Genomic DNA, 25,332 nt, shown 5'->3' with positions numbered 1-25,332 from the left:
AAGCCTTATAGAAGGCTAGGTAGGCGTTAGTTATACTAATAGGTAGGTTAAAGTTAAAATTTAGAGCTTAGTAGCTACTATAGTATATATAACGCCTATAGCAGCTATCAGCCTTATACTAATTGCTAATATTAATAGCATTTATATATTAGTTATATATATAATGCAACTAAGGGAAAGGTAGTATCTTTATATATATAACTATAACTTTACCTATAATAGTATTATAGGTCTTAAAGGGTGCTTATAATATATTAATATAGGTTATGCTATTATGAGGCCTCTTATAAAGCCTAAGGAAGGTATATTTAAAGCTGTTAAAGCCTATAGTTGCTATTAAAACTAGGGATCCATCCTTAAAAAGAAGCTAGTAGATTATACTACCCTAGGTTATCTTATAGTAGATAGTACCTTAAGGTATCTTTTTAGCCTTACTATTATAGCTTCTAAGCTTACTAAAGGTAGAGCTAACCCTACTATATTAGGCGTTATATATAGTACTAATAGCAATAATATTCTAGCGCTAGAGGTATTAAAATAAGTTAATAGAAGTAAGTAAGTTATTAATAAAAAGGTAGTATTACTATTAGTAGCTAAGTAGTATTAGTAGTAAGAAGATAAAGTAGGTAATAACTACTCTTATAGAGGTAAGCATTTTAGTCTCTACTAGTAAATATATAAATAGAGGGATTAGTAACTTATTATTTATATACTAAACCTAGCGAAAAAAGTACCTTACTTCCCCTATAACCTATAGTTTAAAGCTAATAGGTATAAGCTTACCCTATATATACTAAATATCAAAATAGCAGCCTTAGTAATAAACTATACTCTTATTAACAGTAATATTAACGCTAGGTAACTATAGCTATATTAATACTACTTATAGCTAGTCACTCTAGTAAGTAACTTTCTTATATATTATAAGGTATATATTATAATGACTCTTAACGTTAAGGTTATAAGTAGTGAAGTAACAATATAGCTATTAAAAACGCTTACGCAAAATCTATTAATTAATAAAGTAGATAAGTTGAAGATCGCTCTTAACTTAGTAGTTACTAAAGGTATGCTCTTAATAGATAGTTATATAGATAAGTATACCTAAAAAGATATATATCTCTACTATATTTATACGCTAAGGCTAATAAGGTACTTAAGTAAGGTTTTTAATTACTTTAGTAGGATTATACTTACGTTAATATATCTCTAACTTCTAGTTAGTCTAATTTACCTACTACTTAGCTATCTACTTAAGCATAAACTTTTGCTATATCTATAGCGTTAAGAGGTTAGGAGGTAAGTATATTTTACATTCAAAGAAGTCTAAGAGAAGCTTGCAGTAAGGGGTGCTGTTGAGGTAGGCAGGAGGCTCTTTATCGCGCCAGATACCTAGCAGAGGGCTAGGCAGGCAAGGGTTATACTATACTAACTTATTATCGTATAGGACTGCTAGCTAGGGGTCTAGCAGCAGATTTTGCTTGCTAGGAGGTGGCAGTAGGTAGTTACGCGCCTAGGGCAGCGTGGGCGCGCTAACGTTAATATCGTTAGTTGTAGCGCTCGCAGAGGGTAGTTAATGCAGCTTGTTAACGACCCTGAGGCTGATAGGAACGTGGCGGCGTATAGAGGCGTTAGGATCTTCAAAATCGTCAGCAATATCAAAATCGCTATCGTAATCATCAAATAACTCAATAACCTCATCGTCGCAAATATTATCCATTTTTTAGGGATTTTTCGGGGTTAATTTGATATAGAGTAAGTAGGGGTATCTTTAGTGTCGTAGGCAAGTGGGTGGGGGACTAGGATCGAGGAATAAGGTTGACTTATAGCTGTCGGAAAAAATGGGTAAATATCGACTAGTTTTAGTGGAAGTAGAGGTACTTAAAAAGTACCGTTTTCACTGCAAAACATAAGTATACTGACTAGTGGCGTAGCTTGGCTGGCACGTTAATCCTTTTTTGGGCTTGTAGCTATGGGGGCCGCTAAAAGGGACATGTCTCGGGGCTCAAGGAGATCGTGTGTATCGGTCACCTTTCCCACTTCCCGGGATATGCATTTCTTTGTCCAAGCAATCGACTGAAGTACGAAGACCGAGTTATAGCGGGACTCTAGGATTCAGGGCCAGTCACATTTGGTAGAATACGAGTGAGTAATGGATTACATGTAAAGCGGATAGAAGCCCGAAAACCCCGGATCGGGGCCGGGTGGGATCTTGGTACTATCACGATTTTTGGGTTCATTGTCCAAGAATGGGGGACAAGGCACTAACACACCCGAACTAAGCGCGCGGGAGACCAAGACGGCTGCCTACCACTGATTCTACCTACCTTAGGCAGATCCTTAGATACCCAGGATGATTTCTGTGGCTAATAGAGACGGGATATTGCATCTTGCTGTGCCTTCCAAATTGGGAGAGTGGGAAGGTGCAGCCTAGATGAGATGGGAAGGTGTGGTCGAGGGGCTCTTTCCCCGTCTTGAACTGATGTCCACCACGGCTCTTGCTTTCCAGGGTCCTGTCTAAGAATTATACCAAAGCCTCGCCTCAATCCGCCCAAGTCTTTTCGTCCAACTAAGGTCAATTTCGGAGCGCACTAATCAGCATCTCTCTCTGCTGTCACCTGTATGGTTCAGTGCCGAGGACACCATTCCATGATTGGCAACTTTGGTTCTTGGTGAGCCGCGTTCATCGCCATGTCCGACTTTTCCATACAGGCCTTCTACAAGAAGGAGGTACCCACGTCATCGGTGGTGGCGCCTACCAAGCAACACCCTCAGGATCACGGCTTCACCCAAGCGGAGGTCGAGGCAGGAAACAATCCTCTCGACAGGCACTGGAATCCGTCCGACGAATACCATCAAGTATGCATTGCGAATATACAGCCAGGGCCGGCGCTTATTCGCTTCACTGGCCGCATCGTCAACTATACGCCTGCATTCCTCGACTCCAAGAACACGTATACTCGGCCAGCACACCAGCTCATTGTCAAAGATGACACAGGTGCCATCGCAGTTCGTTCCCAAGTACTCTCTGCTATTGTTTGACGTCTAGCCTGACCGTCTCTTCTAGGTTAAACTTGTACCCATTGGTATCCCTGTTTCTCTTCTCCTATTCGGACAGCTTGTCACAGTATGGGCAAGCTGGACGGGAACCTCAGCCAATTCGAACCAGGGAAACATCCCCTTCGTCACCATGTATACTCCCATCAACCCAGCGGACGTTGGTACCAAGCAGTTCATACAATTCATCACAGACACCCCCACGACACAGAACATTGCTCGGGTGCCCCTGGACTACGAGCGTGATGATCCAAACGCCAGACCGCTCCCCAACCTGATGACACTCGGCCAATACCTCAAAACAGGTCATGACACAGCTGCTGCGGTTCGCCTGATCGTCTGCGTCAAGAGCATTGGATCTCGCAAGCGCGTCACGATAAATGACCGCAGAGAAGCGGAGCTAGTCGAGGTCACTGTATGGGATGACACAGCAAGCTGTGCGCTGACGCTATGGGATGACAAGGCGAACTCTGCCAAGCTGTGGAAGCCCAACGATACCATTCTTCTTCTGACGAGTCCCAATTTTAACCCCCTTCGCGAGACGAAGCCTCCCAAGCCAGCAGGTGTCGGCCTCACTTACAACACCCTCATCGACGTAGACCCTGATTTTCCCGATGGCAACTGGCTTCACCAATGGGTGAAGAATAGGGTCAAGAAGGAGTGCATTTGCATTCTTTTCCCTAAGGACGTCTGGAACGCCGAGGTGGCTGTTCACGGGCCCATACGACCGTTGTTCACTCTTTCAGAGGTGGACGAGTTCGCTCGTGCTGATCCGGCGATGGATTTCACGGGCAAGCTGTGCTTGACGGTCTTAGGATTGGATTTGCTTGGACTCTACCGAAGGAAGATGCTCTGCTGCATTGAATGGTGTGTAGCATTCGACGCGCAGCATCACTAACTTGCACGTCATGGGCAGTTGCTAATGCGACCTTTTAGCTGCGGAGTTCCCCTATATGCCAATCACTCGTCCGCAACGTGTAAGAACTGCATGACTGAGAAGACACTCGTACTCAACCCCCGAGTCATGGGTATCCTGGTGGACGAAACGGGGTGCATCGCACAAGGGAAGCTGGTATGGAGTGAGGAGGCTTGGGGCGAGCTCTTCTTCCCCGCCGATGTGAGTACAGCGGTCGCAGCTTCTGTACTTGGAGAAGCAGACAGCCCGGCAGACATCACTTGCCCTTCCCCATCTTCTTCCAAGTGGATGGACATCTTGCAGATGGACACGGCCAGGCTGCGGCTGCTGGAGGAGCAAATGTTGTATGCCCGTTTCACCTTGACCTTCGGCTGGTCCCCTTTCGTCGAGAGACTGTGTGTACTTGGAGTCGAGTGGTGAAGTTTGTCAGTAGGGGAACCAAAAGCGGGGGTTGCAGCTTTGTTTCGTCAGGGTGGTGTAAGGTGCTGCGCCGTCGATGAGGGGTCAGAAGGACAGGACGTAGCTTTCGAAGGTGCAATTTGGCTGGAGATGATGGAAGGTGCGATTGCTCAAATTGGTCCCTTATCTTTGTCGCTTGTGCGGGTTGGGCAGTTTCAACAGAGACATTTGAAGTTCAAAAACAAAAGATCCGCGGTTGAGAGCTCGTCCGTCCAAATTATGGTTAGTTGCTCTTTTCGCAGTCATGGCCATAAACGTTTGACGTCTACTTGTGAACGCCGGCTCCTTTTGGATGAACGCTATTAGGCTCGTGTCTTGAAGTGCTGGCGAGATGGGCTTCAACAAAGATTTTTAGGGCCAGAGTTTGGTACAGGGCATGGATCTATTCATCAGATCATTGGCCATTTGTTTTAATAGTACAAGAGCAACGCTGTTCGTCGCCAGGTCATAAATCTTCGTGATACACGCTTTCATCCGCCGCCGAGGCAGTCAATCGTGAACGAGGAAGCCCCATCTCCCTTCGCTCTCTTCCAGTCTCTCAAAGCAAAGCCACTTATCGCCGATTCCGTTACCGTGAAAATAAAACCCTGAGCAATAACCCCGTCCTCCCATGCTGAATACAATGTGTTTGTGTTGTTGTGGTGATAACTAGTTCCTCGAGAGCGCAAGCTTGAAAAAGGGATGATGAGAACACGACTGCCTGGTGTACAGTGGTATGAGAGGGCTGCAGCACGAAACATTAGGGACGGTGTCCCGATATTAGTGCTTGGTGATCTTCTCATCACCGTAGGAAGAACCGCCGCTCTCAGAGGTCTCCGTCTTGGTCAGGTCCTCGCCATCGTCCTCGTTGGGGCCGTGGATGGACTCCTCGAAGACGGGCTCAGGCTCGTTGACGTCGAACTTTGTCTTGAACGCCGACAGGTTGTCAGCGTAGCCGCTGCTGTTGGTGCGACGCCGCGCATTGGTGAAACGGAAGTCCTCATCGACGACTTCCTCGCCGGCATTGCCCCTGTGAACAGTGAATGTTAGTAAATGAATTCATGGGCAGTCAAGAGTGACAGATTGATGGATTGGGGGGGGTGGCAGTGCTCTGTAGCATTGAAAGTGGTCGTGTGTAAGTGGGGTAGGCAACGCAAAGAGAGGTCCGAACGTACCAGTTACTTCTGCCGCCGCCGTTCTTCTTCACCTTCTTGGGGTCGACACCCTCGTGACCATGCTTCGCAAAATAGCGAGGCAGGTGCTCTTGGGGAGAAGCAGTGCCGTCAGCCAGGGCGGCGTGGTCACGGTCGTTGTACTTGTGAGAACGAGTCACTGCGGGAGACGGTGTTAGTGCCAGTGGCCAGAACAGTTACACGCAGGATGGGGTCAATTGGCATGCCGCCAAAAAACCATTCAATGATGATTGGGGATGGTACTCGATGTGTAGAGACACATCGAAGATGGAATGCTTGGACAGCACGGAGGTGACGGGAGACGTCACGCGAGGGGGATATGGTGCGGGGCAGGGGAGAGCTTCAGAGGGGAGGTGCAAACATACTCTTGAAGGAATTGCTGGTGAGATACGGTTTGTGGATGTGTGTGTGTTACAGGAGAAGATCATGTAGACGGGATTGGGTTGACGGTTAAAGAGCAGATCGTCGATGTTCGCTGGGTGAGATTGCGGTTGAGGTGTTGATGGATTCGAATTGTATCTTGATGGAATTCAGGTGAGATGTGAGGAGGAGGAGGAGGAATTATGTAGACGGAGAGAGCTAAGCAGGATGCTTTTAAAGGACGAAGGCTTGAGAGAAATGGCGGCCTATCAGATCACGCGATCATCAGACAGCTCGTCCAATGGGGGGGATGGACGGCAAGGGGGGAAGGAGGTATCTTCGCAGGAGGTCCGGAAAGGCTGGGTTGACCGGGTTGGCTGGGTCCTTGATGAAAAGGCGGATCGCGTGACTTCGATGCAGATGGGGGCGGACAGCTGCTGCAGCTTGCAAGGGAAGGGGCCACCTTCACGACCTGGACTGCACCGTCCAGACACGGCGCGGGGGGGAGTACTGGGACGGGGGGACGGCCGGCGTGGACTGGCCGTGGTGGAGATGGGCGTGGACTGACGCCAGACCAAACCTTCCCCTCCTGCTGCTCCAATGCCTGGGCTTTTGGCTTTCTTTCTTTGGAGGAATCTGTTTGTTGGCCCTTCCCTTATCTGTTTGAGCTGTTCCTGTCATGTCACTGTCATCCGTCCCAACCGCAGAGAGGCAGGCACCTGCTTCGTGATGCTGATCTTCCACCTCACGCCTCAACCAATACCTTTCAATTGATCCATACGTTCGTCTCCCTCCCTCAAATGCAATGAAAGGCAGGCCCTTCGTCCTCTTTCCTCGCCGTCCCGAGCTGCATTGCGGCAATCCCCTGACCACGGGAGCACAGTGACGCAAAGGGTCCACTCGGATCCGGGGTCTCAGGTACCAGCTGCGCTGGGACGGGTGGCCAGATTGCGGGGTAGTGGATACCAGTGTACTATGCACCGCTAGGCCGTTACATGTCAGCGGCCACAACAGCCGCCCACCCGCTGCGCCTGCCCAAGTACCGGAGCAGCACGCGACTGGTATCGCTCTACCCCTGCTATCGAGCCATTTAGGGGCCGCAACTGATCGAAAACTGCCCATCGTCAGTGTCGTCTCATCCCGGCATGTTCCTTTTTTCGTCCTACATCAAGGCCACAATCACTTTTGTTTTGACTCAACAGTTGGCCATTCTCCTTGTCGATGCTCCAGAAACCCTTCACCGTATCGAAGCCCAGAGAGTCTAGTCTGCTATGGACTGCTTTCCGACGTCGGAGCATCCCCAACGGCTCGATGTGGCTGATTCGGTTTGGCCATGTGGCAGCTTTGCTGTTCTCGCCCGGCCTCGAGCCTGGCTCCTTGCCAATGACTCCATCGCGGCAGCCTGCATATTGGCACACATGATCATGCTCCTGCTCGGCGACTGCCGGTCCTGGCCTGTCCAGTCCAGCCAACGCCAGCTCCACGTCGACTTCTTTACCTACGGCATATTCTCTTCGGACACGAAGAACTCCGCAACCACCAGCACTGACAGTTGCAAATGTGGTCTCGATGGGGTTCCTATGGGTCTCTCATCATCACCTGCTACACTGTGTACAGCATTCAACTTCTGGATCCGCTCATTCCTCAATTCACCGACTCCCAACGAATCTGGAATGTTGGTGCATCTGCCGGAAAATGCCCGTATGACTGCTCTTTCGCGTTTCAATGCTGAGTCCTGCGTCCTGCGTACCGGTCCCCAAGAACGAGAACCCCTGAAGCGGGCCCCGGACCGGAGGACATCAATTGACCAATGGCTCCACTCGGCTCAGTCGGAGAGCTTTCTGGAGCTTGCTGGCTAGCCTCGCAACTACGCCTCCCTCCTCGGTTCCCGAAATCGCAACCGCCTGAGCTCCCGTCGCCAGCTCAGCTTATGCTTCCAGCCGCAGCTTCTCACGCAGACAGCTCGCCACCACCACCATTGCCCACCTTCTTGCTGCGTCGATGCGGCGTAGAGATCGGAGGACAGCCAGTGTTGAGGCCTCGTCACCTCCACCGTCGAGAGCTTGTTCTCGTCAAACGCCCGCCCCCCTGACTCGCGAGATCGGGACCCCGCCTGTCTGTGCACCCCTCTGATCTACTTTGCATCCTGGGTCTGGTGGTTTGACGCGCTTGACGTGTTTCCCATTTACCTGCCGCATTCCTCTGGACGCAGTCATCCCATTCGTCGGGTGAAAGCCGGCCGATGGAGTGTTCGACTCGATTGTCGACCTCCAGCGTCGACCGGATCCGTTTGCAGAGCTTAGTCTCGGAGATGCGCACTCTATCTGGTCTCGATCTACGGTGGTATCTGTTTGTTATCTGGGTCCAAGATACGGATAAGCCATGAACAATTGTGGACTCCCAGTCACGCCAGCAATGGCGGCATCTTCGTTTCCCAGATAAGGATGCCAAAAGCAGGCTGGGAGACGTCTCTCAGGGGCTTGTGTCCACTGTTGTCAGTCATGAACTGCCTCAATGATGGCGGGGCGCCAATACCGATAGACGGCGGAGTGAGCGAACAGCGGAGCCTCTGTTTTCCCCACGGGTCCCGTGACCACATTTCGACTTCACCTCCTCCCCTTTCATCTATCGACCAGTCTGGATTTCTCGCCTCTTGACGTCTTATTGTGACTCGAATTATCCGAATCACGCTCTTTGGCCACGGGGCACCAATTGTGCCGAAAGTGGTGATCAAGCTTCCACGTAGCATCTTCGACGCCGCAACTGAGTCATAGAACATTCGCCGCAGTTCCACATACGAAGCCTCAGATGACTCCATATCCTGACCTGGTGACATGCTCAAATTGCGCCATCTTTACCTCTCGGTGCTTTATTCCACTACGCCCGGCACCGCTGCGTCTGGAAATTCTTAGTTTTTCCGTGGCTCGGTCTGACTTCACAAGGCCTCAAATTGTGAATAGACAGCTTGCGCAGTTGCTCATACCGCCTTCCGGTACTCCTTTAGCAACTTTCCCCAAAGCTTCACTTGTAGAGTACGTCTTGACTAGCTTTCTACTGTCGTCCAGAATGTTCGGTGTTGCACAGGCATCGACGGTGCTGCTTCGCATCGCTGTCTTAGGTCAACCGGCACTGTGAGAAGCCCTCCACACTCTCGCTGCTTGAGAAAACAGAGGCAAATAGCAAGTCGCCGTCATGGCCTCAGTCTCTGTTAACCTCCAGTGGCACATTGAAAGGGGCATTTACGTCACTCGGCCTGCCAATTGCTCAAAGTAGAATCCATAGCAGGTCAACAAAACTGTGCGTCGGAATCTCAAGAGTCGAGCCGGGTTTCTAACCCTGCTTGCTCTCGAACTTTCCACGCCTTGCATTATCGTTCATCCCTCGCACTCGACCGCAGAAATGTGCCAACAACGCTCCTCCACGTACCTACTCATCCAAATCTAAACACCAACGACAAGTCTGTGACGCCTTGGATTTGGCTCAGTGCGCAGCACCGCGAAGAGTCCGCGGCAGATTCACGAATCCAGCTACTCGGCCTGCTGTGGCATCTCTATCCGTCTCCTGTGTCGCTCTTGTGGCCAAAAGGATCAAACCAGGAAGACATGGTGTACTCTATGGGGTTGCGTCTGACCACATTCATACATGTACTCGAGGTGAACATGGTAGATCCAAGAACTGTGGTCTCATAGCCGACCAAAATCCGTTGGAAAGATGAACCATTCGGTAACAAGTACGCTCGAGCATGTTGAGCACAGCCATGACGATGGCATCGGCAATTGAAAGCTTCTGTCCCGAATCTGGGAGAACGCCTGAGCACAAATGATCTCCGCCAGTAGGGGAACAAAAAAACAACTCTGAGCCGCTGGATTATTGGAAGATATCGAAAGGCGCAGAGACCTGACGTCCGGCGCAACGACGTGAAGGAGCGGATACTTCGCTCGAACACATGGCAAAGGCAGTAGCCCGATGCGGGCATATTCCCATCCTTTCTCCGTAACTTCGATGGCAACTGCAGTACTCGCCACAAGTTCGCCAGCGGTGCATGCCTAGCTGATCCTTCACTCTCAATATAGACCACTCCCGAGACCTATACAAAGACGGCCCGTGGAAGTTATAAGCCAGCTGTCCGGTGCCATACATGTATGTTTCGTAGCTTTCTCCACGAGGTTCTTCCTTCCGCCCCAGGGACATCAGAAAGAAGATCGAGATCACGAGCCATACCTCCCCTGAATCCATCCTATGCTATGTTCTCGTCATGGCGCATCTGCATCTGGCTCCCGCGCGTTTTACTGGGATATCAAAGTTCCTCGCTACTCACTTTCACGGCGGCTCTCGCCACAAATCTTGTCTTGAACACACAGATGGGGTCGACTCTGGTCTGAAACCAACCCAGATGAAGTTCTGCCGTAGGATTGAAGAATCTCCAAGCGGCAATTCGGCATTAAATCTCTTTTTTGAGGCCGGGCAGATCTATGCGAGTGAAATGGACCATTCACGACCGCATATGTATTTCAATGTACATGTAATATTTTCAAAAGACTTTTGCTATCCGGGCAGTGTCCATACATACGTGTGTTATTCGTGTATCCTGCTAGACCCCCCAGGTTTTCTAGCTCGTGTAGTTACTTTCGTCGTCGCTGTTGTTGCTATTCTTTCTATCGTTACTATTACTTCCATTGTCGCTATCGTCATCGTTCATCGTCGTCGTCTATCGTCGTTATCGTTATTATTGTCGTCGCTACCCCTATTAAGTCCTCTACTACTGTCGCCCTTATAGGATTCATAAGGGACACTTCCTGGCTAGCAAAACTCCTTCAGAACAGCGATGCGAATGCTTTGTATCTTTAGCTAGAGCATGTTGGCAAAGGCACATACGGAAGAAGCTGGTGGAGGAAATGCAGTCCATGACGTCTGTTAATGCACCGTCCTCCACGTAGAAGCCTCATGCGCCAGTGTTCAGAATTTTGAGATGCCAACTCAAGTATCAACGCATCACAATCGGTCACGCGACCTCAGTTGTGTATCTCGGCGTAACCTCGATGAAGGTCACTGAGCAGCAGGCGAGAGCAGAATTGCATCAAGAGTATATGATCACAACGTCACGGGCCTTTATGGGTCGGGAAACGAAACAATGTTAATGACATATGTTGTATCTAAGAGGAACCCAGCGATGGATGCGTGAATTTGAGCTTGCATAAACGGCATCGATGGTCGTTGGGATCCATGTAGCAACAAGGTGGTAATCAGGAGGCACGGATTGCCGTCATAACAGTTGGGCATGATCCACAATGTGCACATGCCCCCGATACAGCCGGAAGGATTTTTATCATGCCTCTGTGCTTTGAAGTTGTCAAGTGAAAGATGTCAACATGTGTACTATCGGACATATCTCGCTGTGGAATAACTCTTGTAAACCTGGCAAGCCACTGCTTGCCGAGAACCCGAGAATGATCCTTGATATGAAAATAACCATCTCAATTGATGAGGCTAATCTAGCTTACTCACCCACCACTATTCTGGTGCAAGTTAGTTCTCAATGCCTCGGGCTAGTCTGTGGCAGCATCATGCAGGCTCGACATGATCTATATCGCGAACGAACCAAACCCTTCTGCCCGACAATTCATCTTGGATCGAAAGTGTGTTACGCAGCGCCAAGATGAACTAGAAGGCACAAACGCCCGGGTCTCTCTCATCAGTTCCACATCTGGCACAGACGCGCCAGCAAAAATTCCACCTCCAACGCATCGATCTGTACCCAAAGAGATCCCGCGCGTCTGTGGGCTTATCAAGCCTGCCTCTGCTAGTGTAAAGCGACCAAACCAAAAACGCTACAAAGGCAAGAAGTCAAGTCTTGGTAAACTTCCATCTTGCCGCACAGCTGAACATGTCACGACATCCCTGGGCACTGCCACCCTTGAGCGGTTCGCCTCTGTTGCAAGGTGTCAACGTAAGCACGCAAAACTGACCCCAAGGCGTTTTTTCTTCTTTCCTCGTCTGGAGATGTGTGTTCCAAGAAAAGAATCAAGCTTCTTCTTGGTCCAAGGCCGACAGAGGTGTGATGTGCCACGAGTTCGTGGCGAGAATGAAGCACACCGGAGCCAAGTCCGTCTAATGGTGAAACAGCATCATTATCACAGCCACGCAAGATCCGGCCCGTCAGCTGTAAACGTTGCGCGAAGAGCTTCCATCCTTGTGATGTTTCCTTCCACTAGGCGCATGCATTGGAGGGAGGCTTAGAGAATTAATAGCTCATTCAAGCTTCTTCTGAAGCTTTGCCCCCCCAAAGAGCTGCAAGCTACAACCCGCCCCAGGGAAGGCAAAAACGGGGACGGGTATATCTCATCATTTACGCGTTCCGGGCTAGGATCCCTTTTTCGCCTTGACAGGTCGGGACCACGATCCGGGAGCCAGGCGTCTACTTCACCCATCCATACCTGACAGCCGGCCGGCGCAACCATGCAGAACTATATTCGGTGAAGCCTGAAGAGGCAAGATGGCGGCGGTCCTGAAGAAACATTTCCTCGATAGGGTGCTGACGTGAGGCGCTGAGTCACCCATCGCAAAACCAGAGACGAAAGGACATGCTTTCTAACATTGACAAGTCTCCAGATCCCGGGTGCCCTACCCATAGATCAGTATGGCAAGCCGGGGCAGTCCTGGTCGACCTGCTTAAGCACAAGCGTGCGCTCAACCCACACCCCCATGGTAGCAAAGATCTTCCATCCTTTCCAATCCAACCATCCGTCCTCATCTTTCTACCTACCCCCCATTCGGTAGATTTCCCACGGACCTCAGTCACGGCAACGAGATACAAGATATTTATAAATCATGAAAAAGACAAGGTTATCCAACGCCTTTGAAGGAATGAACCGTGCCGCTCGCAACGTCTAGACCACAAAGAAAGATAGTGGATGGGTGAGTTGCGGGGTCTCCTCGGTGAGTAAAAGCTTTTTAGAGTGGGGGGGGGGGAGCTCTCAGGAATGGAGGAATTTGGAGATGAGCATTTTGGTAGGAAAAAGATGGGATTCTCTCATGTGCTTGATTTTCTGCCTACCCAAAGTTTTCCCCAGTCCACCAAGCCCCCAACGAGTGTGCAAGTGATCCCCCACCCAAGCTCCCCTTATCTTGGTATCCGATTGCGACAAAAGTAGACGGTTTGCCTTCCCCCTTCAGTCCAGTCCCATTTCGACCCCTTCATGCCATAAACGCCAGGGTAAATCAGGACAACAAAGTGTCCCAGGCCTGTGAACTCCCGTTTTCGCCATCTAATAATAGAGTAGAGGAAAGAAAACAAACAGAACACACCTGGACCCCTTTCTCCTCCTTAGACAAATGTGAGACGAAATCAGGTGAACACCAGCATCCAGCCACTAAAGAGCCTATCGGTCGTTTCCCATGATCTGCAAAAACCTTCACACGTTTGCCGGTCGCCGCGCCCAATTTTCATGGTATCCGTAAAAGAAAGCAGTGGTTCTCCGTCCCAAGATCGAGGAAAGCAAAAAAAGAAGGAATGCGCGGCATGGATTTCGTTTTGTGGGATTCTGATCGTTGTGTTTGCGCTCAGCCGCTATTATGAATTATTCCTCATGGCAGCGGCAGTTGAAGCTCATAGGGTGTAAGTCTGCATGTCCTGAAACATGTACATGTTGTCGGCGTAATCCATCGCTCCGGGATGGGCAGTCGGCATGCCCATGTGGGCAGACGGATCAAACATCATTGGTGGCGGTGCGGCGGTCGTCGGGTGATGTCGCGGCATCTGGTGTGCCCTCGCCTGAACGCCCCGGAGCTTGAGGTACTCGGCGTGTAATGCCGAGTAGGCCTGGCTGAGGGAGTCGTTCTTTTGCTTCTGCTCGGAGAGCATGACCTCGAGGTCCTTGATGCGCTGGTCCTTGCGCTCGCGATATGCCCGTTGTGATGCTCTGTTCTGTGCTCGGCGGCGCTGCGCGGGGAAGGGGGGCACGTGTTAGTCGGGCTGCGCCTGAAGTTTGTTGCTCTCCCGCTCGCTCGCTCGCTCGGCGGCGAGTCCGCGGGATTCGGGCTGGGGAAAGTGTAAAAAAGCTTACCGAAAGCACGGAAGGCGGGGCATTCTTGTATCTGTTCTCACGCTTCCTCTTCGCTGGAGGTTTGGCGGTGGTGGCAGCGGCTTTCGGATCTGAAGCGGGCTGCGGTGATTCCGTGTCTCGCTGTGAGCTCATTGGGCTGGGGTAGATGCTGGTTTCTGTGGTATTGAAGTCGGGTACGAACGTCATATCGAACTTGACCAGTGTAAGCCGATGGAGATTTGTAGGTGCGGGGCAGGCCAACTTACGTTCGATATGATGGGACTTGTGCTCTCGGATGAGCTAGCAGTGTCCAGATATTGCTCTGCCTCTTCGTAGCCGTAAGGCGCCTCCATCTCCAAGAACGCATCAATGTCGTCCAACATGTTGAGAGGAAGTGGGTGCTCCATTATAACAATTGAATGTCTGAGTGTCTTGTTTTCGTAGGCGGATGAAGGAGTAAACGGGCCGGCTGAATTGGTTTCGTGTGCGACGTCTGGGAAGCTCCAACTCTGGGGCAAGATTGGAAAGAAGGTATATATAAAAGTCGGTTTGGGCGACGAAGTGTCTGGCTGTGCGTCTGGAAGGTGCCGTGATGTGTAAGGCGATCTAAGCTACGCCACGGTGATTTGCAACGGGCCAGATGGAATTATATAAGGCGCGCGGCGCATGCGAAAGATGCACCACTCGACAGTCATGGCCGGGACAGGGAACATGTTCGGAGGGTTGGTAGGGGACCGCATCTACATCCACATCTGCATGTCCATGTGAAAGCTGTGATTTCTGGTTCGTAACCACATAGGTAAGCAGCCTCTTCGCAGACATTCTCGAGGGGCCGCAACTGTACATGGCGGCAAAACAACGATCCAGTCGACCGTTGACCCATTGGACCCCAGAAAGCGCACCGCTATGTTGCTTAGAGTGCATGGCACCCCACCTCCTTGTTCCTGGCTGGTCCCTGATGTTCAAGGTTGCGTGATGGGGGGGACAGGAAGCAGAAGAAGAAGTCGCCCTCCCCGCCAATTTGGGCCTGGTCGAGAGCTTGTAGCGAGCATGGATTGGTGGTGCGGCAAGGGTAGAAGGAACGATTAGACCTGTCTTTGCTGCATGTTGCGCCAAGTCCCCGCCTTAAACGGGCTGCCATGTTGCAAGGGCCCCCGGCGAACGGAGTGTCGTGGGGACGGCGAACGGTACAGACAGACGGTGGTGCTGAGGGGTTGATGAGCCGACGCGGCCCCGTTAAGCTTCGAAGCTGCTGTTGGTGCATGATGCTGAGCCCTCTCGCCCACGTCGTCCGGCGGGCGACATGAGATAATTCTCTTTGGCCAGCCGTCGTTTGATTTTGATTTTTAGCCACTGAGAACTTCAGATGGAAGGGTTACGAAAGCACCGCCGCAGCCAAAGAGTAATAGCCTTTCCGTCCTCCAACATTGGATCATCCCAGTCCATGACATGGGGAAATTTTTGGACGGCCAAGTTTTACGATCTCGGCTTTTCGGCGTGGCAGATATGATGGAAATGCTTCGCCAATGGCATTTCAAGTAACTTCGCTCCTTCGGGGCCAAACATCGTGTCCGTGGGGATGACTCGCGGGGGTCTCCGGTCGTGACGCCGTTTCTCACAGCCAGATGTCGACTGCCAGATCTACTTAGACGGTTCTCGGAACTTGATAGAAAATAACGGAACGAAGACAAGAGCTTTCAGTGCCGGAAGCAGCTACTGGCTGGTCAGATGTCGTTCGCAGTTAGGGGAGGGGTGCGTTGTCCAAGGGGGTATTGTCGCTGAGCGAGACAGTCGCAATCCCGCCTTTTTGGATTCGTTTCCCAGCTCTCAAGCTTTATTTTTGATGGTATTTTGGCAGAAGAATGGCGGAGCCAAATTGGGATCTTAGCGGTACCTCTTGCACGCTCCGGGCGTTTGCGTAACCGTCAGCTCCCGTCTGCAAGTCGTCCTCTGTCTCCATTTTTGGCAATTTGAAGTTGAGATGCCCAGCGTGTCAAATACTTGATTGGAGTGTCCGCTAGACCGTATCAAAAGAGGAGGATGCGAGATTGGATGGGGGAAAGCTTTGCTGATTAGAAGAAGACGGTTTGCGGTTACACTTTCCCCGCGCCTGTTGCCCCCAGTCCATCGCGCACCCCGAGCGTAGGCATGTTAAGCCGAGTAGCCATCCAGTGGGTTGACATCGATATTCTTGGGGAAACCACATGGGCCAGCTATGACTACACTGACCATTGCATCTGGTGGACTTCGCGACATCAAGGCTTTCTGACGCCTTGGATCACGATGTTTGCTATTAACACGAGGCAGCAGAGCTTCGGCTCTTGAGGCCCGGTTCGTATGCAGTGCCTTATGAACTGCACTCGTGATGAATGCAGGGCACCGGCGCGCTCTGCACCACTGCGGGCGTTACAGGGGAACGTTGCCTTGCCAGGCTGACCTGGGCTAGACCAGACCTAAGGCACTCCACATTGCCAACAATAGAAGTCTCCACGAGTGCTCGAAGGAAGGCAAAGTCGGTTCCTTACGTCAAGACTCTTGTTGTCGAAGCTTCGCCGCCACTGTCAACTGTCGTCGGAGGTTTTCCGACTATACATCAGTCCGGCTATAGGCCGGAGCTATGGTGAGAAGCTGGGATGGTGCGGGCTCGAGTGGGATCCCGCAAGCGAGCCCCAACTCAATTTCAAGAGGTCTAGGTCCGGTAAAACATGGTGATTCGCCAAACGGTAAAGTCTAATGTCTTTCGTCCAGGAAGTCTTTTGCTGCTTGCGACGCTGAATGGGCCTGTGCTCGTCGGAAGCACTTTTTCAGCTCGCCAGGTCCTAGGGGAGTTATGTCGAGGTTGACGAGAGGGGAAACATGGGATTGTCATATGCCTCGAATTCGGCCAAGCCCCTCTGGATCAATACCCCTCATATCTGAGGATGGATGCATAGGAGACATGGGGTCGGTGTGCGCTGAAGAAATGTGCACATGGTACCGATTCAATCCGATTATCAAGCAACTAAGTGACCGTGTTGCCAACAGCAATCGTATATGTTGGAAACGTGAAGACCTAGATCTTGTGGGCAGTGCGGTTACATGCGCAATGGCAAATGTTCCCAGGCCCGATGCCGTGGAATTCCGCCGCACTAGTGGCCCTAGAAGTCGGGTTGCAACGTGCGGTGGTGGCAGCGGGTTGAGCTTCCCACCAATCGGAAACTCTAGGTGCTCATTCGCGGCATTGTCTCTGTGCCGACTTGCTGTGATATGGGACAATTTGGCCCCCAAGCGATAAAGTCGAGTCTGAGTCTATGTTCGTTAAGCAGCGCACTAACGTCCTCGATCACTGAATGATCCGCGGTCGCGCCGTGCCTAGGTAGCTGGTCCTGAATTGCTATGCTTAAGCTCGTCGGACAGTTGGACGCCGATGATCGTTTCCGCTCCGTCTCGGATCCGGATCCTGGCTGGAGCCCGCGCTCCGATGATGGAACTGCACACCGAAGCCGCCCCGAAGTATTATTTTTTTGCCGCATTCTAGACTTTCGGGAGTAACGGCGTGTACAACCAGCGTCAGACTCCGCAACATCTTTATCAGGCGCCGGATCTTTGAAAGGCGTCCAGATGCTGTCTGCCCTTCACCCATCCGGCTTCTTCTTCTGCCTGCTTTGGGCCATACAGCCCGTGTCAACGGAGTTGTCCGGAGCAGCGTTCCCGGACATTCTGATACCAGCGTACCCAAACCATACCTTACTTCGAGCACAACGTACGAACGTCCCAATGGTATCGTAGAGTCTGTTTTGTCATGCTGCATATACTAGTGCTGCTAGCGTCTCCATATCCCCTGCAGCCGAAATTCTGGGCGCTGGCCCCCGCTGTACGAAGACAGCTGGGCTGATCTAGCCTCCGGCATGCAACACCGCTGTCAATAAATCATCAGGTAGACCGTACCCGTGCCCGGCGCTGATCTAATCATTCAACAAGCGCGGATCCTTCATTCTGGTAATGGGTGGTAGGCCCTGGTCCGAATACCTGGTATGCAACCGGAGCGGGAACACTCAGGCTGGAAGCCAACCGCTTGATTCTATTTTAATGTCTTCTACCACTTGAAGTGGGCAGTGGACTAGGCTGCGACGCAATCATGGAATCCGCTTCTCGGTGCCGGGCGTGGCATCGTGAGCCTTGCCAACTATCGAAACGAATCCTAGCCATGCCAAGGTGTAGTCGGCCTGCAGCAACTGTCTTTCGGCAGGTTCAATGATTGGAGCGTATATTGAACAGCAGGCAGCTGCATCTCTGTTGAAGTCCTATCCGTATAGGGGATATTGTGCTCGGGCAAGCTTAGACACCGCCAGTCGAGTGGAACTCCGTTGGCAATGCCGGAGCCGAGCCTGCCGTCAGGCTCAGGCCGTTGTTTGCTCTGCATTGAATCGACGAGTTGCGCAGGGACAAGTTGAACACCGCCATAGAGTCCAAGGTTGTTCATCTTGCGGTGGGTCTGTTGACAGTTGGATTTAAGCTTCTGCCCAGTCGTCAGCCACAGTGACGTGCCATGCATGTTGCGTGGATATCCATTACTGACTGGACAAGACATACTACGTCTCATTTTCTCAGCTTTCGTATTTGACAGACGCAGTAGGAAAGCTCCCGTCATCCCGTCGACTGCAGCTGTGCCAAGTCGTAAAGGCCGTGAAATGCCCGACGTGTTTGCAACGTCTGGAAGCTGAGCAGTGGTGACGAAACAGCGTGAGTCTCTTCCCCATCACAATCAACCAAAAACCCCGCTTCTGCTTGTCATGTTAAATTTGACCGGCCCTCATATCCGAACATCTGATCAGAGTCGCACTGTATAGTCGGCAACATCGAGCCCGTCTGTAAGAGATGCTGCCCAAGCCCTGTGGTTTCGAAAGCGCCCCCAGCAAAGGGACTTTTCCACGGAAAACTTGAGAGGGGGCTCGATTGCATCGACTCCCAAACCTTTCCGCTTCAAGGTAGAGCAATCTGGAATTGATCTTGATGCTCTTTCCGAAGATAGAAAATACTGCTGCCTGGAACAGTGCCTGCAAAGAACCAAGTTGAGTTGTGGGACTATCAAGACAACCTTAGTCTATGCAAGTCGTGTAATCTCCGGATGGCGTGTCAGACATGACGGTGGCCGAAAGCACTACCGTCCCGATCCAGCAGCTGCGTGCGATTCCGACTTTCAGAAGCCCCAGCTTGTCAAGATCCATTCGCCTCCAGGCAGACACAATTGACACCCGTCAGCCGACACGCCTAGCAATATTAGCGGTGGCTGGTTGTCTTGCATTCCAGACGGGCCAGACTTATCCCCACAACAGCTCAACTATTTTCTAAAAAGGGTAATTTTTACTGAGCGCCATTGCTGGGGTGCTGGGATGATAATGCAGGGAAATGGACCCATGCTGTCTCTGCGTCCGCTAGCATGCCGAGCCGCTAGGGCCCATCATGTCATTGGCGAGAATCAACTTGGAGTCCGCGTGGGGTTGTGATGACGGCACGTAGCGATGAATATCCGATGAATCGTGACGGCAACGGCCTTTGGTTTTGACAGAGTCATGCATAGGTCCTTTGCTCTTCACACACGGCACAACTCCTTGGATCTAATGTCGTCGAGAAGGTGGAGCAGGGGAACCAGGCATGGGTTCCGCCGACTTGGAGCAGCCTTCTGCGCGCTCTATGTCGAGATTGGCACCTGATTGTCAGGAACTGCAGTTGTAAGAACTCCTGTTCTGCAAGATTCATGCAAAGGTGGTAACTCTGCGTTGAGGCGAACGAATCTACGTCCAGTTGACTCCACTACTGGCCCCCAGGCTCGGCGTGCTCTCCACGGTATGACCTGGTGAGCGGTGGCTCTAACAAATTCTTTTCCAGCTTGCATACACCTTTTTCAGAGATTAGATCGCGGCGAGTCTCAGTTGAGTAGCGCTCATGTCGTCACAGATCCTCGTCAACCATGTGCTTGCTCCCAACTGTGGGAAGGTAGGAACAGTCCACCAACTATTTTCGACCCACAATTGCATGTGCCTTGTATTTGAGTATGAATCCGTAGAGTTGAGTGATGGCGTAAAAGCTGATCCCTCACAGGGTTCTTCTAAATGTAGCCTTATGCAGGGTCCTTGCGGGCGTGAGCGGGGAGATTTTGCGCCGTTGCGCGGTTTTGTGGTTGAGCCCATCCGATTCAGAATTTGGGGTCTCGAAAATCCGCGAACAGAATCGTCGGATTGGAAGACTACCGTCCCGACACCACATCAGAGCTTCTGTAGTCCAGCCTCAGCTTGGGCTACGCCAGGTTCGAAGCCAATCTTCTTGCTCATCTCTATAGCCTGTTGGAAGCGTTTGCGAGCGTCAATCTTGTTGCCTAGCATTGCAGCAATGTCACCCATGTTCGTCAGGGCAACTGCGCATGCTTCATCGCACTCCTCTGTACGATCGTCGCCCTTCACGTCTTTCGCGTGTGAGTAAGCATTGCGGGCCCAATTCTTTGCCGCCTCCAAAAGTCCTGCCCGATCTGTTGGCATGTCGGGACTGAAAAGGACATCAGAAGTTGAAGGAGCTCCAGAAATAGTCTCGAGAGATGCCTGCGTGGGATGTTGAGCAAAAGCCACGGCCAGGTTGTTCACTGTAGTGGAAAGTCAGCAACACGATTGCATTCTGGTGGGCCATATCCGAAGGACGACGCACTTATCGTAACTCGATGACAAGGGTCGGCACACAGACGCAGGGCGTGGAAGAAGAGAGGCACAGAGAGTTGAAATTGGGATTTGGTCTCGTAGTGATTGGCCAAGGCTTAGGAATGCAATTAGCAAAGTGTGGTCTGCGAGCAATGATTCCAGATGAGGTTGAGGGCGATGAGACTCACATTCCATGGCACCACCAATTTCCTCCGGACTCATCCAGGCACCCTCCTCCTTCTTGACGCTCTCCTTATGGCGTCGTCGGGCTTCTGACAGTGCAGTCTCTACAGCCCAAGTCAAACGAGCCTGCGCATTGTCGGGCTCCAAGACGTGCTTGTCGGAATACAGAGCTCCGAGCTTGGTGCTGGTGCCCACAGCTTTCGCGAGGAGTCTTGTGCGCTTGTGCCACAAGTTCTCGGGGACCATCTCTTCCTCGTCCTCGACAACGGTTGGGCGTTGATCTTCGGACAATACCCTGACCGCAGCCGGTATTCCGGACTTATCTACCGTGCCCTCTGCAACTGATTTCTCGAACCACTCCACCCACTTGGTACAATCATCCATAACAGAGTTGAGAACAAGAATGGCTCCTTGGTAGTTGCCAATCTTCTCCAGCCAAGCTGCGGTCTGGATCCTGATGCCCAGGACATCATCAGAGAACGGGTCCAACTGAAGCTCATTGCATAGCTCGAGGGCTTGCTTATAGTATTTCTTCGCCAGGTTTGCATCGGGGCTGATGTTCGTATAGTAGAGTGCTCGTCTGAGGGCCTTTGCGATTGGTGGAGGGTATTTGGTGAACTGGCGGGCCTGGAAATAGTCAAAGTACAACTTGACAATGTAAACGGCAACACCGGCCAAGCCTGCCAGGCTAGGAAGTTGTCAGCCATGATCCCTCAAGTCACTGCTCACGGGGAACACGAGGTAGCTTACATTACCAGTGCTAGTGTCAGCTCTTCTGGGCTTTCCTTGAATAGTTTCTTCATTCCCCGCGGTGTCAAGGCGCTCATGAGATTGCGAAATGACATTAATCGCCATAAGGATCGTATTGGAGGGGGCGGAGGCGGGGATTTGGGATCCGTGTTCTTCTTGTTCGCATTGCTTGGTGGAGTCTTCGCCGTGCTGTTTTGTCTCGATTGAATGTTCCTTAGAGCATAGAGTGTGCTCGAGGGACCTCTGGCACGAGTTGTGGCTGTTGATACCGTAGACAATCGAATGGCTTGACCAAAGTAGACGCGATCAATGGCGCGGGACGCCGTGATGCGGGCAGCCGCCATTGTCGCGGATCTCAAAAATATGCTTCTCCACCGATTGTTGTTGATTGAATCCAAAGCATGCGCGTCGATGCGTGATTGGGTTGGCGGAGTTGACGTTGCAGAATGTGCCGAATGTGACGTATTGGATCAAAAATTCACGAGGCAAATGGTCGTCGCATTAGAAGGACCCAGAGCTCAGTCTGTTAGAGAAACGCGCAGCCAATGGGAGACGACCATTTACTCCGAGGCAACCCCCCACCCGGATCGTGGGGAAGCTCCTTCAGCATTAGAGGGGCAAATGTCGAGCTTGATCCCCCGCCCATCTTCCTCACCTGTCAAACCAGCTTGTTCTTGCCGTCTTCCGATCAAACCGATACAGCTACTTATCATCAGTGCGAAAACGTTCAGTATCTCTCATCCAAAAATCAACCAAGAAAATGTCTGGAAAGTTTGAGCCCAAGACCCCGGTCGAACTGGCCCCTCCCAAGGACGATCCCATCACTCTTGAGGAGCTGGCTAAGGCTGATGGTAAGTGGCAGAATGGGCCGACTTATGTTTTTCGTTTTCAAGGAAAATCTCGTATCTCCATGTTTCGAGAGAGAACATCGCATCTTGAGTGATCATTGACCGCACCCGTTGAGGGGCAGTCCGTAACCCAATGCCAGCAGACCGCTTCTTCCCAGCACAGCTCAGATGTTTGCCTACAGCGGACATGTGCCTTCGTTTGGTTTTTTTAATATCTCCACAGCCTCGCAAACTCCGTACCAACGACTTTCGCATATGGAACCCATGTATTCTGCGTCATGTACGGTAGTGTACTAATCTCATGTTTCCCAGGTTCCGACCCCAACGGAAAGACGTACGTCGCGATTAAGGTAAACCGACATCTATTTCTCCAGCAATGACGCACATTTCTCACACGGTTTCTAGGGTGTTGTCTACGACGTCACTGGTAACAAGGCATATCAAGCCGGCGGATCCTACAATGGTAAGGATTCTCACACTCGGTATATGGATGCATGCTGACTCTCATTTAAAGTGTTCGCTGGAAAGGACGCCTCTCGTGCTCTGGGAAAGACCTCAACAAAGGCCGAGGATGTTAGCGCCGACTGGTCAGACCTTTCAGACAAGGAGAAGGGCGTTCTGAACGACTGGATCACTTTCTTCTCCAAGCGTTACAATGTCGTCGGCCGTGTTGCTGGGGCTACCAACACGGAATGAATCTTGGGGAGGGGAGAGAGGAGAATTGAGTCAAAGCTATGAGGAGTTCATGGTGGGGAAGGCAGAGATATCGTTCATCATGGTATGGGCATGATCGGGAGCAAGTGTAGACCTAGTCAGTTCTCAGCCCAAGCATGCTCCAATGACACCGGTTTAAACTTGGTATGATTTCAATGCCCTCTTCCCACTCCTTCTTCATCCTCTTCAACTTGTTTCTTCCCCATCCCCACGTTGAATGGCGCACCTATTCCAATCTCTCACCTAACAGCGACGCAGTTGAACGTCACCCCCTCTTACGGGTGGTCGTACATCTGCAGACCTCCCAATGTCAAAGCTTATTCGACGATACACCCCCTGTGCGCAGGTCATACCTCAACACGTCGGGTCGCGCACAGCAGCTGTCGTTCAGATGCGATGCCACCTTTGCTGTCTAACCCCCCACTCATACACGCGTTCAGACCCGAGGGGGACAAGCAGGGGCTCGACTGTTTTGATCTACTCCTCCGTTACGCTTAACTTTGGCTCCTCATCAAGCGGTTGGGTCTAGTCCGTTGCCACGCAGGTAAATACGAGGATAGAAACCTCTCAGCGAGTCAAGAACCGGAACAGTCTCATGTCTGGAATAAAGTGAAAAGTGACGTGTCTCGGACTCGAGGCTCATGCACCGGATATCCTAGAAACATCATCTTGCATCTCAGCTCTCAAATCCCCTTTTTTTTCTCTTCGTCTTCTCCTCACCTGCAGCTTGCTCTACCCTCCCCAGAAAAACCGTTCCAGTGGAGCCAACCCAACCACTCGTTGTGCAACAGTGTGTACTTGCAGCTGCATGGGCCCGGGTCGCCCGCCAGCGTCAGGACAACATCTTGTCTTCCTCTTTTGCATGAACGCCTCAGATTCGAAGGATCGGGAGGAGAAAGCCTGCCTGCCTGCCCGTTCCAATGCAACCTTGCGTCTCAGTGGAGACAGCTCACGCACATCCTCTGAAGCCTAGGGACTTCTTGAGTTTCAGGTCTACTTTGAAAACAAGACGCCCATGTGCATCTTCGAAGTGAGAATTATGGGTGGAACGGCTTGGCGGTCGTGATGGGAGGTCCTTCGTATTCGTCAGGGAACCAGACATGTGCGCCGACTCATTAGCCGGTGGAAGCCTCCCGTCGATGATCTGAATCAATCTCTGATCGAGGAAGCTGTGCTTAAGCCTTCTGGGAAGGGTGGCTGGCACAAAGTGAAAGGGCTGAAGAAAACACTATGAGAGCCTTATGAAAGAGCCCTAACGTGGGACAAGGAGCGGGCCATGGATAAATGCCAGGATTGAGAAATTAAGTCTTAGAGCCAGTAACATTTGTAACATTTGTGCCTCTGATCATATCTCGAACTTGAAGAGTGAACAATACCAAAATATTCAGACTGTCCCGTCGCATGATTGGATGACTCTTGAGGCCAGTTCTGGCCCTCTTCACTCCGTGTCAGATTCACTGCGCATTGCATACGTGTAAATTGGATGGTTCCTACCAGAAATCGAGATACATGTATCACTACATTCTTGGCTATCTAGCCCGCAACCTATTTTCACACCCCCCCTCGAAGAATAAAGAGGTGCCACTCGAGCCCGACCCTTGAGAAGAAGTATCTGAGACCCGATGCCTATATATGCAAGTGCGAACACGACATGAATCAAACCAAGCCATCCCGTCTCGATGCAAATGAATCCCGAAAGTCCCTAGCGAATGTTTTTGAACGTCATCAACCTCCTCCAACGTTTGGTGCGCGTCTTGTATGTGAACATGTGAAGGGCTCACTTAGCCCTCTGGTCGCTGTGTCATACTTCATTACCCAACCATTTAGTAGGACAAGTTCCCTATCTACAATCAATCAATCCTACTCAAAGAATGATTTCCCTTGATCTTCTCCGCGTTCCGAGGTGGCGGTGGCTGCTGATCCCTTCAATGACGATGGCGCTTGCCGCCCACGCATTCTTCCCGGCCGAAACCGGCGGCGAAATGTTGGTGCCCTTGCTGGGACTGCCATGCCGAGACGCAGTCATCGCAAGGGGTACTTTGCTGCCAGGAATTGCGGAGGACCTTGACGCTAAAGCATTGGTGGTTGGGATCGTTGCGGGCGAAGTGGCAATAGGACTTGAGACGGACGATGGAGTGGTTGCAGGTGAAGAGGAACTCCTCA

General features: G+C 51.3%; 5 protein-coding genes across 5 annotated transcripts; 2 read left to right on the top strand and 3 right to left on the bottom strand.

The window, feature by feature from the left end:
- Positions 1 to 2,691: 2,691 nt before the first annotated feature.
- Positions 2,692 to 4,393, top strand: COL26b_000470 (uncharacterized protein; the record flags this gene model as incomplete). Its single annotated transcript, XM_053173439.1, has 3 exons — positions 2,692 to 3,009; positions 3,068 to 3,924; positions 3,994 to 4,393. 3 exons carry the CDS (start codon positions 2,692 to 2,694, stop codon positions 4,391 to 4,393), a joined length of 1,575 nt encoding a protein of 524 aa, XP_053042487.1.
- Positions 4,394 to 5,191: 798 nt separating this feature from the next.
- COL26b_000469 (uncharacterized protein) lies at positions 5,192 to 5,866 on the bottom strand (the record flags this gene model as incomplete). The annotated part of the gene is made up of 3 exons (XM_053173438.1): positions 5,192 to 5,441; positions 5,587 to 5,743; positions 5,848 to 5,866. 3 exons carry the CDS (start codon positions 5,864 to 5,866, stop codon positions 5,192 to 5,194), a joined length of 426 nt encoding a protein of 141 aa, XP_053042486.1.
- A 7,704-nt stretch (positions 5,867 to 13,570) lies between these two features.
- COL26b_000468 (uncharacterized protein) lies at positions 13,571 to 14,413 on the bottom strand (the record flags this gene model as incomplete). The annotated part of the gene is made up of 3 exons (XM_053173437.1): positions 13,571 to 13,903; positions 14,028 to 14,126; positions 14,273 to 14,413. 3 exons carry the CDS (start codon positions 14,411 to 14,413, stop codon positions 13,571 to 13,573), a joined length of 573 nt encoding a protein of 190 aa, XP_053042485.1.
- Positions 14,414 to 20,251: 5,838 nt separating this feature from the next.
- Positions 20,252 to 21,951, bottom strand: COL26b_000467 (uncharacterized protein; the record flags this gene model as incomplete). Its single annotated transcript, XM_053173436.1, has 3 exons — positions 20,252 to 20,622; positions 20,863 to 21,545; positions 21,608 to 21,951. The coding sequence occupies 3 exons, from the start codon at positions 21,949 to 21,951 to the stop codon at positions 20,252 to 20,254; spliced, it is 1,398 nt and encodes a 465-aa protein (XP_053042484.1).
- A 416-nt stretch (positions 21,952 to 22,367) lies between these two features.
- On the top strand, positions 22,368 to 23,151 carry COL26b_000466 (uncharacterized protein; the record flags this gene model as incomplete). Its single annotated transcript, XM_053173435.1, has 4 exons — positions 22,368 to 22,458; positions 22,768 to 22,805; positions 22,861 to 22,918; positions 22,970 to 23,151. 4 exons carry the CDS (start codon positions 22,368 to 22,370, stop codon positions 23,149 to 23,151), a joined length of 369 nt encoding a protein of 122 aa, XP_053042483.1.
- Positions 23,152 to 25,332: the final 2,181 nt, after the last annotated feature.

This window comes from Colletotrichum chrysophilum, assembly GCF_026319265.1.
Source record: "Colletotrichum chrysophilum strain AFK26 chromosome Unknown scaffold_2, whole genome shotgun sequence".
Classification (NCBI taxonomy): domain Eukaryota; kingdom Fungi; phylum Ascomycota; class Sordariomycetes; order Glomerellales; family Glomerellaceae; genus Colletotrichum; species Colletotrichum chrysophilum.
This window is presented reverse-complemented; position numbering and strand designations above follow the sequence as displayed.